At 51.2% G+C, this 14,243-nt stretch overlaps 1 protein-coding gene across 4 annotated transcripts; it reads left to right on the top strand.

Annotated features, from left to right (window-relative positions):
- Positions 1-129: 129 nt before the first annotated feature.
- Positions 130-14,036, top strand: f8 (coagulation factor VIII, procoagulant component). 4 transcript variants are annotated; one of them, XM_058062799.1, is made up of 28 exons: positions 130-924; positions 1,605-1,787; positions 1,864-1,964; positions 2,765-2,887; positions 3,791-4,003; positions 4,540-4,695; positions 4,837-4,940; positions 5,222-5,342; positions 5,413-5,665; positions 5,726-5,897; positions 5,972-6,059; positions 6,969-7,180; positions 7,252-7,393; positions 7,471-7,680; positions 8,221-8,963; positions 9,033-9,175; positions 9,695-9,869; positions 9,947-10,186; positions 10,452-10,674; positions 10,756-10,938; positions 11,091-11,207; positions 11,488-11,559; positions 11,692-11,777; positions 11,847-11,996; positions 12,366-12,507; positions 12,579-12,721; positions 12,791-12,973; positions 13,252-14,036. In XM_058062799.1, the coding sequence occupies exons 1-28, from the start codon at positions 920-922 to the stop codon at positions 13,405-13,407; spliced, it is 4,839 nt and encodes a 1,612-aa protein (XP_057918782.1). In that variant the 5' UTR covers positions 130-919; the 3' UTR covers positions 13,408-14,036. The 4 variants fall into 4 exon arrangements, with proteins under 4 accessions (XP_057918782.1, XP_057918781.1, XP_057918780.1 ...); XM_058062798.1 differs by having other exon boundaries at positions 1,596-1,787; XM_058062797.1 differs by having other exon boundaries at positions 1,591-1,787.
- Positions 14,037-14,243: the final 207 nt, after the last annotated feature.

Raw genomic sequence — 14,243 nt, 5'->3', positions numbered from 1 at the left:
TGTGTCTGCGTCTCGCCCAACATCACAGCAACATTACTGCCACCTAGTGGCCAGGGGACAATACCACATATGGTTGGCACGGACGCTTTTTCTTCATTTAGCCATTCTGATGCTTGAAAATGCATAACGGCCTAATAACTATCAATACTATTAACCAAGAAACGGCATGATTGATGATGATTCATTTGATAACCAAGAAACGTCTGTTAGGATGCTGCAGGCCAACTTTTATTCCGTCACCTTTGACAAACACAGCAAGCAAGTACAGATAGTAATACAATAACAATAATGCTAACACGTTCCGTAACTTCCGCGTTTGACACATTGACACAAGCCCCATAGCTGCCCTCGGCTATGCCTGCCAAGAAGTTCATGCTGTCTCTTTCCTTCTTTCCGCTGGGACTGTACCGCTGCACTGAGAGGCGTTCAGGTGCACTCGTCATTGTGAGCATGTAAGCAACCTTCATTCACGCCCCCCCCCCCCCTACACACACACAGTCCAAACAAGGTATGTGAGCTCAAGCAGGATGTGGACCACAACAGAGCCAGCAAGAACCACAGTGAACCTTGGAGCTGCGTCCGAGGGTCTGAAGGCTCCGGTGTGTAACAACCGTGCAACCGTGAAGCAGCCATTGCACGTGGAGATGGCGGACAGCTGGATAAGACAAGCTAGGCTAGGAGCTAGGATAAGACGCTCGTCTCGATCACAGTATGATGGAAAGACGGAAGATATCCCAATGGAAAGCCAGAAGAAGGGGAAAGTATTACTGGAGTCCAAATCACGAGATAAGGAAATCTTCATCGTGAAATAAAAGTTAGGAACTGGGAGAAAGAGTGCAGGTTGTTCCTTCATTGGAAGGACACAGTGGAAAGTCTGGAATCTCGTCATCACTGACTTCGATGTTCCCACAAGCCCACGATGCAGTAAGTCTTGTTTGTCAGTAGGATTTGTAACCATCTGGAGATCCTACAAGGTCATGTTTGGACCAGCAAGACACAATTTCAGTCTTGCTTTCCTTCAAGTGAATGCAGTTCGTCATCGATACCACAAGGGGGCACCAAAGGCTGGTTCAGACCTTTGGTGTGCCTGGTAGTAATAAACAAATACTGTAAAAATACATAAACCGTAACATGGCCTAACTTCACACCTTGGTCCCTTCGTGGGTGTTAATCTGCTATGAACAGCGTGTACAAGTACATCCTAGAACGTAGTACTACAAAGACTATGTGAGGCCACTGCAAAATTACAATTAGAAATGATTAATCAAATAGCACTGTTACTGCTTTAAATGTTGTACACCACAATGATGAAGTATTGTATTTATAGAAATATTTGTATTTTTATAGTCGTCTTTCTATTGAAATGAGAAGTGTTCCATATATAAGTATATATGTACATATATCCATATATAACTTATTCTATTGAGATGGTGCTTTTTATATTTCTCCCCTCTGACATGCGTGGGGTCACCTTGGACTCTGGTCAGTCCCCTTCAGTCTGTGTCACGCCCACAACCGCTTCAGCCTGCCCCCTCAACCGCCCGCCCACCCGCCCACACTGACTTCAGTATTTGCGCCATTGATTTCCAGCTCAGTCTCTCCAGGAACCAGACGCCATCAGGTGTTCAGGCTGCCATGGCGACGTCGCTTTTCAGGCCTTGGCTGCTGCTGCTGGTCGCCGTGGGGGGGGGGAATCCCACAAGGGTGAAGGACCACTACATTGCTGCCGTGGAGATGGGCTGGGACTACGTCCATGTTGATGATGGAGGTGCGATGCCCGGCCAAAGGTGAGACCCGGACTTTCTGGTGGTTGGCTCAGGCTTTAAACCTGCCGAGACTAACGTCTTCCTGCTTGGCTCCTAGTTGGAACTCCAAGGATGCGCCTCAGAAATACAAGAAGGTGATGTACAGGGAGTACACGGACGCCACATACACCGTCCTCAAGACCAGACCGCCGTGGGCAGGTGGGTAACTGCAGTATATCTGATGATACACCGCTTGACTAAATACTGTACAGTAGAACTGCAATCTAGTACAACTACTCATCTGGAATACACCTGACAGGAAGGTGTTGCAGCGTGGTAGATGCTGTCACTCTGGGGTTCCCCTGGGGTCGATCCCGGGACCCTTTTCGTTTAATCTCTGCGTGCTTCCTTTAGGCCAGCTAATATGCAGCTACTGGGTGTCCTACCACGACTACGCAGAGCATACCCAGATCTCCCTGTCACTGGTGAACATGGTCCTGTAGGGTTACACTGGTGGTACCTGGACCACATCCCTGTGTGGAGGCCAGCCTTTGGCCTGGCCAACCGAAAGACGCACGTGATAGTACTACCATGTTCATTCAACACGTACTTTAGGTGATAGTACTACCATGTTCATTCAAGAAGTACTGTAGGTGATAGTACTACCATGTTCATTCAACATGTACTGTAGGTGATAGTACTACCATGTTCATTCAAGAAGTACTGTAGGTGATAGTACTACCATGTTCATTCAACATGTACTGTAGGTGATAGTACTACCATGTTCATTCAAGAAGTACTGTAGGTGATAGTACTACCATGTTCATTCAACACGTACTGTAGGTGATAGTACTACCATGTTCATTCAAGAAGTACTGTAGGTGATAGTACTACCATGTTCATTCAAGAAGTACTGTAGGTGATAGTACTACCATGTTCATTCAAGAAGTACTGTATGTGGTAGTACTAGCATGTTCATTCAACACGTACACACGAGGGTTCCGATGTGTTGCTTTCAGGAATCCAAGGTCCGGTGATCGTGATGGAGACCAAAGTCCAGGTGGTGGTGCACTTCAAAAACCTGGCGTCCCAGCCTTACAGTATCAGCCCAGTGGGGGTCTCATACGGGAAGCAGTCTGAAGGTACTACAGCTTAACTGGACTTGGGGCTCATGCCTTGATGACATGTCTCCTCCCAGACAGAATACTTTAGTAATCCCTTTGGGAATCCCTCAGGGGAATTGGCATCTCCACCGCTCCGTGTGGAGCACTGGTTCAAGTCAAGAAATAATAGTAATACTAATCAAAGTAAATAAATAAATAGAATCAAGTGTAAAAGAATATAAGATAAAATATAAAAGCTCAAGAAGATAGACATCATATATACTATATATATATATATAGTATGTGTGATGTCTATCTTTATAAATATATATATATATAGGGTCCCCCTCTCTTCCACTGTGCCAGTGACCGGAGGGTCCAGCTTCATCATAAAATACCACACGTCATCCACAAAGAGCAGTCATCACACAGCAAGTTAACACTCAGCAGGTATGGAAGCCATAGCTTCAGCTTCCTTTATAGATGGGCGGTCTTATTGGAAGCCACACATGACAAAGCCCCTCCCCCTGCTGCTTAGCATCATTTCCATGTGAGGTCGTGGGGAGTATTACCGGCAGTAATGGTGCCCCCCCCCCCCCCCCCCCCCCCCCCGCTCTATAGTCTATGTTGTCGTGATGCGGTAGGAGGTCCCCTTGGTCCAATCCTACTTGAGCCCCTAAAGGATGTTGGCAGCAGAAGCACCGAGCCGGACTACGATGGATAAAGTAGAGCCAAGACTCGCTAAGACATGGGGGGGGGGCTTTATCGTGTGTGTGCTCAGCGGCATGCATCATTTCCTGTAAGCAGCCCGCGTCTTCCTGTCTCAATGACTCACCATGAACTTCATCCTCACCTAAAGCTCTGGAAGCCGTTCATCTCCACTCTGCACGTTTCCACCGCTCAGGCTTGGCGCTTCAGCTGTTTGGGTCACTTCCTGTGCAGGGGCGGGCTACGAGGACTCCACGGGAGGCCAAGAGAAGGAGGACGACGCCGTCGCTCCTGGAGGATACCACAAGTACGTGTGGGACATCGCCCCCGAGCACGGCCCCACGGACAACGACCCAGAGTGCCTCACGTACTCCTACTCCTCCCAGGTGGACCCCGTCCGAGACCTCAACTCAGGACTGATCGGGGTCCTGCTCATCTGCAAGCCAAGTCAGTGGATGAAAATTGGTTCTTATGGCGGGGAATTCCCACCCAAAGGATTCCTTTTTGGGAATAGAATATTTTCCTAGTTACAGCATAGACAACGTGTTTACCATCTTCCAAATGGGCTTTGTTAGAGCCCTCTAGAAATGAAATAACAACCCTATAGTCCAATTGAAACTCCTGCTACTATTATTGTTACTATTCAAATCAGACATATGAGACATATTCATATATTATATTCATATTATTATATATTCATATATTAAGCACAGTGATGCCGCATAATTGAAGTAGTACGGATGGATGTATACTAGATATAGTATTGCTGCCAATCATGGATCTAAAATACTTCATATGATATACATACATATGATGTATATATGATATATATGATATACAACTATGACATGGCAAATACTATTAGTGAACTATTTTACTTCCTTGATGAAGGAAAGGTTTTTCCAGCATTCTGGGGAAGCTGAGGTGATACTTGAAGGACCTGAAGTACATAAAGTACACACGCTCTCTCTCTGCTCCTCCAGCGGCTTTGCATGACGGACAGAGGAGGAACCCCGCCTTCGTTCTGCTCTTTGCCGTGTTTGACGAGAGCAAGAGTTGGTACGGACACGTGGGGGGGAGGGGGGGCAGCAGGAAGGAATATCACACCATCAACGGATACGTCAACTCCACCTTGCCTGGTAGGACAGGAGATGCTTGGTGGCGTTGGCTGCTCTTCATGGACGCCTTCATTGTGTGTGTGTGTGTGTGTGCGTGTGTGTGTGTGTGTGTGTGTGTGTGTGCGTGCGTGCGTGCGTGTGCGTGCGTGTGTGTGTGTGCAGGTTTGACAATGTGCCAAAGCGACCACCATGTGTTTTGGCATCTGATTGGCGTCGGCACCGCCCCCCAGATACACTCCATCCGGTTCCAGCATCACACGCTGAAGGTAAGGCAGGCGGAGACGCAGGCCGAGCGAGCCATGCTAATACTCCTATGTGTACATGTGTACTTGTGTACTTAGTATGTACATGCGTACATGCGTTCCTTCATGGTTGCAGTGATATGCCAGTTGTGGGTGTCGGGTCACTGCGCCGCCGCCCATCTCCGCCATGGCGCGTCCATCTCCATCTCTCTAAAAACAAAATGTTGATTTATTGGAATGAAATGTGAAATGTTTTGAATCATTTCTTCACTGTCGGACAAATGGAGGCTCCTCGTGTTCCTCAGGTGATGAACCATCGGAAAGTGAGTTTGGAGGTGACCCCCATGACCTTTGTCACAGCGCAGATGAAGCCCGCCTCCGTGGGCCACTTCCTGATCAGCTGTCAGATACGTTCCCACCACCTGGGTAAGCGAGGTCCTCTTCCGTCACGTCCCACCTTGACATGGCCCCTAAACGTCCCCGGTGTCCCCTCAAGATGGCATGAACGCCGTGTTCACGGTGGACACGTGCCCGGAGCCCACCCGCCCGCCGGGGCCCGATCTTCGCCGAGCCAAATACACGGAGAATTACGATGAGGGAGATTACGTGTTCGAGCCCGTGCTGATCCCGCCGAAGATGCCACAAGCGCAAGTGAGATCCAGCGGGAGGTCCTTCCCAACCAAGCGCTACTACATCGCAGCCGAGGACCTCGTGTGGGACTACGCTCCTCACCTGGACGCCACGGACAGGTAGCACGCGACGCCAGCGGCGGGGAGGTAAGACAACTGACAGCTTCCTCTGTCAAACAGTGAGGGGCGGTTCGGGGACGGGGACATGCCCCCCGGTCCTCATCACCTGGACTACAAGTACAAGAAGGTGGCCTACGTGGAATACACGGACGCATCGTTCACACAGAGGAAGAAGACCAGCCGGACGCTGATGGGTCCCCTGCTGAAAGCAAAGGTCAAGGATCACCTCCACGTAAGTCAGTGGAACATCAGAAGGAACCACAGGAACCACCGCAGTCTGCTGGTAATCTTCCATTTCACCTCCAGATTGTCTTCAAAAACCTGGCCAGTCACCCCTTTAACATCTACCCCAACGGCCTCACCAAGATCTACCCGCTGCTGACACCCACGGAGGGTGAGCCGAACCACCACCTGATCCGAAACGAGCTGAAGGTCAAAAAACGTGCAGTTGAATGAGTACTATTCTGAATGTTATGAAAACAGGAAAGACAACATTTTAGTAGCATAAAGTTGGCATATTAAAGGAAACGGAAAGTGGGATTGTACATCAGCACTGGTGGATCTTCAGGAGCTTCTCAGTAGACATCCAGAAGGCCAGAAGAAGAAATATAAGACATGAAAGCAAAATGTGGATTGGATGTGATTTAGTGTCAGGAATTCCCATCGTCATCATCTCTTGACGGCCAAGGCAATTGAACACGGTGGGATGGAGAAGCGAGGCCTCTGGCTTGGACGCAGGAAGACGTTCAGTCGCCTCACATCTTGCAGATCCTGGTCTTCCCCTCATCCAAATCCAACGGAGACCATTTGGGCCTGGAAGGTGGACATGACTTGAGAAACATTCCCATCGGCCTCCTGGAAGCACGGTCATCAGGCATGCCCACGGCCATTTTCCCTCAGGAAGAAGAATGGCCTTTTTATTCTTTTATTTTTCATCACTTGACTTTCTTAATCTGTGCTTTCCAACTTTTGATGCGCTGATGAGCGGCCCACGCCATTTCACTTGAACGCTTCTTTGAGATAACGTGCTCTCAAAGTTTTGGCCTCGCTCCCATTTCTTCTTCCTGCGTTTTGGAAGTCTCCCTAGAAGCTCCTTAAGATCCACCAGTGCTGAAGTCCATTCTATCCTTTTTGGAGCGGTGTTGACATGTTGGGGACCCACGGTTGGGTGGAAGTAGACACACCCAAGCACTTCCTCATACCCACGTCAGGTACGGACCGGAGACCCCGGCCCGTGTTCATGTTCTACCTGGCTCGCTTTGCTGCTCTCCGCCGGACTCAGTCCCAAATCTGTTCCGCGCAGAAAAGGACTTGCGTTCGATGGAGGTGCCGCCCAACGGGACCTTTGTCTACGTCTGGGAGGTCACCATCGATGATGCGCCCTTAGAGGAGGACCCCCAGTGCCTGGCCCAGCTCTATCAGAGCACCGTGTCCCCAGAGAGAGATCTGGCCTCGGGGCTGGTTGGCCTCTTGCTCATCTGCAAGTTCGATTCCATGGACAGAAGAAAACGGCTGGTGAGAGGCGCTTGACACGTCCACCTGAACGTACGCTACGCTCCTCATGCCTGATGTGTCATCGCTTCCAGCTGCGTGCCGATAAGGAGTGGAGTCTGATGTTTGCCGTCTTCGATGAGAACAAGAGTTGGTACGTGGATGAGAACCTTTCCAAAGATCCCAATTCATCCAACAGCTCCGATGCGGACTTCTACGACTCCAACGTCATCCACAGTGAGTCCACTCCTGGTCTTCGCCTTCTGCTGTAGAGATGAAACCAAACATGTTGACCTTTCACCTCCATCTTCCAGGCATCAACGGCCTGGTGTTCAGCGGCCACCAGCTGGTGGCGTGTCAGACCGACATCGCCTTCTGGCACGTGGCTAGCGTGGGCATCCACGACCGCTTCCTGTCGGTCTACTTCACCGGAAACCTCTTTCAGTATCGTGGCCTTCATCAGTCCGTCCTCACCCTCTTTCCCATGACTGCCGTTACCATCAGCACGGAAATGGACCTGCCAGGTACGCCGCTCAGTCCACTCCTTCCTCGTGGACGAGCCGTTCACCTGAAGACAAAACGCTTAGCTTAGCGCTTGGTGTTGGTCAGTGGTTCCCGAGGGACAAGATGGTTGTCATTGGGGAGTAGAACTGCTGCCCGGGTGAGGTGGGTCGGGCATGGGGGCCCCCTCCCTGGGCATCCTGTCACCAATGTTGGTAAAAGCAATGTGCTTGATTGCACCCATATCTGAATTCACCTATTGGATGGGTGGGGGTCACAAAAGATGAACCCGTCCACCGCCCCACCTCCAGCACGTTCTCTCTCCCTGGAATTGTCCAACCCTTTCCCACAGAGGTCTGGTGGCCATCCATCCTGGAAGAACATGTATTAGTACACATAAGGCAGCCCCCACGCTGGGGGCGGAGGCTTCCCAGTACAGGCTGGATGGGGGTGGTAGTGGCCTGGAGGGTTTCTGTACTTGGACTAGTTGGAGGGTTCATGTTCCAGGGTTAGTTCAGGTACGTCGGGAAATACCAGTGTCTGATCTTCTTCTCCTCTCGTAGGTGAGTGGGAGATCAGCGCCTTTGACAGCAGCCTCAAGAACCGGGGGATGAGCTTTCGTTACAGCGTTTGTTCCTGCGACGGAGACGTCCTGAGCCTGGATGATCTCGCTGAGTGCGGGGATCAGACGTACCTCCTACCAAAGGGCAAGAGGCTTGAAACTGAACCCAAGCAGGTCAAAGTGTGTCACAACTACACTGCCAGTCAAAATGGCACGGATGGTCTACCAGTGGGGACCGTGGAAGGAGACCAAATCTGCCAGATGATACACGTGACCCAAGTGTCTTCAGAGGAACCAAACCAAGCCCGTGAGGAAAAGGAGGAAGAAGGAATCCCACAGGACGTCTTGGAGGAATTGGACAGAAACGGGCATTGGATTGAAGATGCTGAACCTGATAGAAGCGGCAGACGAAGAAGACGGGCAGAAGGCAACTGGACAACTAGAGGGCTGCAAGATGGAGAGTTGGGAGGAGACTCTGTGGAAAATGGAACAGATACCAGCGTTGAGCCAAGGAAGGAGAGCCCAGGTGACATGAATGGGACAATGGAAGAGCGCAACGAGATCTTACTGGAGAGAAAAGCAATTTTCCCAGAGAAGATCTCCAGTAATTCACTAGCGACAGATGGAAGAAGCGAGTCCGGTTCAGGTCAGGAAGTGGATCTGCTGATGGATTATAATGCCACTGCCACCAAGAACGCGCCAGGAATTGGTCTCTCAGTGGAGTTTGATGACTACAGCCAAGAGGTATGCTTACTTCTTCTCTTCTCCTCCTTGCAAGCAGACCGTTTCATCCCACACCATCTCTTCCTGCAGGAGAACAGCACGTCTGGTGGGATCGCCTCAGACCGTCTGGACATGCGCTCCAGGAAAACCAACCCCGACCCTTACTACATCGCTGCAGAGGAGATCAGCTGGGACTACGGCATCAAGGAACCTCATCACCTCATAAAACCCAGGTGGGGCCAAAGTCTGTCTGATGAAAGAACTTCCTTGGTGTTGATGGATGATTGACAAACGTCCGTCCTTCCAGTAAGGTTCCTCATTCTTGGGGAAGTCCCGTTTGTTGTGTCTGTTGAAACGCATGGTCATACATATCTGCAGCATCTGTAGCAACTGTTGCAGATGTTGCAGATGCATCAACTGCATCCACTGCAGCATCTGCACAACACCCACGTTTCCATTTGGAACATGGTCGGATCCTAGCATGTGCTGCAGATGATGCAGATGATGCAGATGCTGCAGTGGATGCAGATGATGCAGATGCTGCAGCAACTGCTGCATGTGCTGCATATGCATCAACTGCATCCACTGCAGCATATGTATCAACTGCAGCATCTGCAGCATCTGCAGCATCTGCTAGGATACGACCACGTTCCAAATGGAAAGGTGGGTGTTGAGCTGCAGTACTTTGGGAGTAACGATGAAACAACACAGCGCTGTTACTAGGACTGAACCGCCTTCGCTTTGTCCATCAGTCCTTTCAGAGAGATGCGACGTGGAATGAGAAGGTTCCTGCCAGACTACAAGAAGGTGGTGTTTAAGGCCTACAGCGACCACAACTTCGTGCGTCCTGCAAACAGAGGCGAGCTTCATCAGCACCTAGGAATCATGGGACCTGTCATCAGAGTGGAAGTCAACGACGTCCTCATCGTAAGTCAGGCAGTGGAAGACCGAAGAACAACCAAAGATTGATGGGTGACCTTGTCTGCTTGACCGTCTTCTTGAAGGTCATGTTCAAGAACAAGGCATCCAGGCCGTACTCCTTTCACCTTCAGGGAGTTTATGATCGGACCCAGGGGGGCGGCTTTGCACCAAGTTACAGCACTTCGCTGCTCTCTGGGGTCCCAGGAGAGCCCGTCCAACCAGGGGAGGTTCGCATTTACAGCTGGAAAATAGCCAGGCAACACGGACCCACCAAGGTGGAATTTGACTGCAAGGCCGGAGCGTACTACTCCACCGTCAACAAGGTCTGCACGCTCCGTCCCCCTCCATTCATAGCTTTACAAAGGCCGGGGCCGGGGCCGGGGCCGGGGCCAGGCCTACTGGGCCTACTGGGCCTACTGGGCCTACTAGGCCTACTGGGCCTGTCTACTTTTTTTCCTTAATATCCTTACCTCATCCTGCTAGAATGAGTTGTCCATTTGGGTGGACTTTTGATGTTATTTCACCTTCATGATGACTTTCTTCCCTTCAGCTTCACGCCTGAGTTGACTCCTCATGTTTGTATGCCAGGAGAAAGACCTTCACTCGGGTCTGATCGGACCGCTGCTCGTGTGTAAGAGCGGGACTCTTGGGAAAAACCATCAACTTAAGATCCAGGAGTTCTCGCTTCTCTTCCACACCTTTGATGAGACCAAAAGTTGGTACCTGGAGGAGAACCTGCGCAGGCACTGCGCCCCTCCTTGTCAGGTCAACCCTGAGGACCCGTGGTACCACATCGGCAATAAGTTTTCAGGTGGAGATACCTGTTGGTGTTTTTTCCAGGAACTGTCCGGTCACTCACGTTAACCACGCCTCCGTGTTGTTCTGTCTCCAGCCATCAATGGCTACGTGGCAGAGACACTTCCTGGTCTGTTGGTTCCCCAAAACTGGACGGTCAGGTGGCACCTCCTCAATGTGGGAGGTGATGGAGAGTACCACGCTGTGCACTTCCACGGTTTGCCTTTCACCGTGCCCATCGAGCAGAACCACCGCATGGGCGTCTACAACCTCTTCCCTGGTAAATACGCACACGCGTATACCAACATATGAAGTTCTCCTGCCCGGGCCGCTCAGATCCAGTACTCAGTACCAAGAGCTCTTGGCTCATGAACATTCTTCTTACTCATGTCATGGTGTCCACACCACTTCAAAGTCACCTTGACTGTGCAGGCGTATTCGGCACCGTGGAGATGGTACCTTCCACTACTGGCACCTGGCTGGTGGAGTGCACCATAGGAGACTACCAGCTGGCTGGGATGAGAGCTAAACTGCTGGTCTACGATCCAGGTGCGTACCCTCAAGGGCAAATTCACACATTCACTTCCATCCATCCATCCATCCATCCATCCATCTATCCATCCGTCCATGCATCCATCTATTCACCCATCCATCCATCCATCCATCCATCTATCCATCCGTCCATGCATCCATCCATCCATGCATCCATCTATTCACCCATCCATCCATCCATCCATCCATGTATCCATCCATCCATGAATATCTCCAGTCTAATATAATAAATAAGCCCCGCCTATTCTTCCACTTCCAATGACATCTTTCCATGCAGAATGTTCTTCACCTTTGGGGATGCAATCAGGAAGAATCAAGGATTTCCAGATCAGCGCTTCAGATCATATCGGTATCACACCTTTTATTGGATTATGATTGATTATCATTTTTGAGGGTACGACACCTTTCCAAATGTCTTCCTTCTATTGGTGTTTGTGTCCGCGTGATCATTTTCCTTCTCCGGGATGGCGACCGTGTCCAGGAAGCTGGAAGCCCCATCTGGCGCGGCTGCATCAGTCTGGTTACATCAATGGTTGGATGGGGTCCAGCACATCTTCTTGGCTGCAGGTTGAACTTTTGACACGCTGCACGTGTCCATGAGCAAAGCATGTGTGTGATTCATGAACATCTCATCAGGTGGACCTGCTGAAGCCAACCTTGCTGCACGGTATTGAGACGCAGGGAGTCAGTTCAAACCTGAGGGACCACTACGTCTCACACTTCACTGTCTCCTACAGCCTGGACCAGGAGAAGTGGACCACCTACCAAGGGAACCTCACAAATATGGTAAGACACCCCAGCCTGCATTGTCTTAGTCGCCAGTTGGTGATGGTTGAAGGTCCTCCACCCTGCAAGTGTACCAATAGTACAGTCCAGTATGTCTGTGGGAGAAAGGCTCCACTTTGGAGAGAGGTCAGACAAGGTCAGACAAGGTCAGACAAGGGCGTGGGCAAAGGGCTCATCAGCATTAAAGCTGCAGACATTGCAAACGGTGTTCCCAATTCCGGCATCAAGGTTAGATGCTGGGCACGCCGCAGATACACGGCTGCTGGACCTGAGAGCCTTCCTGATGTGGCCTTCAGGCGTGCTTCTCGGGTTGCTCTGTAAAGACCAACGTCCTCCACGAAGGAGCCTAAGCATTGTTTTGTCTTGTAGTTCCACGGCAGCATGCACCACTCCAACGTGAAAAGCAACCACTTCCGTCCGCCGCTGGTGGCTCGCTACATCAGGATTCACCCTAAGAACATTTCCCCGAAGCCGGCGCTGCGCCTGGAGCTGCTGGGCTGCGATGTCAACAGTCAGCGTTGGAATATTTAGCACGGGTAGCTTGGATGCTGGGATAGTGACGTTGGCATCGTCTGTGTGCAGGTTGCTCGCAGCCGCTCGGCCTGAGCTCAGGGAAGATTAAGGACATCAGCGCCTCCTCCTATCGCTCCTCCCTGTTTCGTAGATGGGAACCCACTCTGGCTCGCCTCCATCAGCAGGGCAGCGTCAACGCCTGGAGGCCCAAGGTGAATACTAAGACATGACCTCTCTTCCTGAGGGAATCATGGCACATCCTGTCTGATCCGGTTCCCCAGAACAACAGCCCTCAGGAGTGGATCCAAGTGGACCTGGGGACCGTCAAGCGCATCACGGGCGTGGTGACCCAGGGGGCGCGGTCCCTGCTGACAAAGATGATGGTGACTGAGTTTGCAGTGAGCGTCAGCTACGATGAAGCATCGTGGCGCGACGTGCTGGAGGAGGACTCGCAAAGTGAAAAGGTAAACGCAAACAACGGCGCCAGCGCCAACCACGTACTCCCAAATGTCCATCACCATCTGACTTCATCCATGCTTGTGGTGCCCATCAACACAGCAGCACCCACCCAGCCACTGAACGTCTCATGGCAATTGGTGGTATGGTTATTGCTGCTAGATGAGCTTGTGCTTGGAGAAACAGCCCCCCCCACATAAGCTAAGACACGTTTGATGAGCGGCGAGGGCGGGTGGCCCCGCAGCCAAGCAGCTGAGAACCACGGTGACAGAGCTTTCTTCTCCAGATCTTCACAGGAAACAACGAACCGGACGAGGAGGCCCTCACGCTTTTTGAAGCGGCTCTGTTTGGCCGCTACCTGCGGATCTACCCCCGCCGTTGGGTCAACGACATCGCTCTGCGTCTGGAGGTGCTGGGCTGCGACACGGAGGAGGTCGTCTAACAAAGCGCCGTCCCGTACTGCACTTCCTGTCCCAATAGCACCCTAAGCTAGCGCTGAAGTACGTATCGTTATGATATTGAATGTGTCACTGTGGGAGTGGGGGGGGGCAGCCTTGATGGAGACCAGCTCGGTCACGCCCACGGATGGATGAATGCTTCCCATATGGCTTGTATTCCTGATGTTCCTGCTTCTGATAAATCCTAATTCCTCATCAATCCTCATGTTGTGTCATCATAAATGTTAAACCTTACAGAGTACGTGCGCCCAAAAGCTGCTTGTTTCCTGTCCTGGTTAACATTTTCTTGTCGTGGGAAACAGAAGCCCCCCCCCCTCTTGCCAGCACTTTTATCTTCTCCCTTTCTTGGTGTTATTTCGGCTTATCCACCTCGCACATTGTTCTCAGACAACAAGCAGGTTTGTGCCTCGGGCAGCAGCGACGGAAACGCCATCAGCGTGTTTGTTGCTCCGAACCGACGTTATCGCCTCATTATCGGCCCGGGAAGTTTCCAGCCGGGGAGGGAAGAGCAACAACGGACAGGACGTTAGCACGGGGACATCGTGTTTGGCTGATAGGCTTGCAAAACAATAGCAGTGTCTTCTCAGCACAGAGGGACCACTGAAGGGAGCACGCCGAGGTCAGCCCCCCTGCCTGAGCTTCACCTGGGGGCTTTAAAGCACAACGTGCACTGCAGAAACATGTCTGTCACAGCCCCCCCCCCCCCCCCCCCCCATAGCATGTCTTCTCTATCTGTCACAGCCCCCCCGTGTCCTGTCTACTGTATGGTTAATACACTCGTTTGGTATTTTTAATGCTAAAATACAAAAAATAGTGTCTT

The sequence above is a fragment of the Doryrhamphus excisus genome, chromosome 23, assembly GCF_030265055.1.
Source record: "Doryrhamphus excisus isolate RoL2022-K1 chromosome 23, RoL_Dexc_1.0, whole genome shotgun sequence".
Taxonomy (NCBI): Eukaryota; Metazoa; Chordata; class Actinopteri; order Syngnathiformes; family Syngnathidae; genus Doryrhamphus; species Doryrhamphus excisus.
Note: the sequence above shows the minus strand (reverse complement) of the source record. Positions and strands in the feature narration are given on the sequence as shown.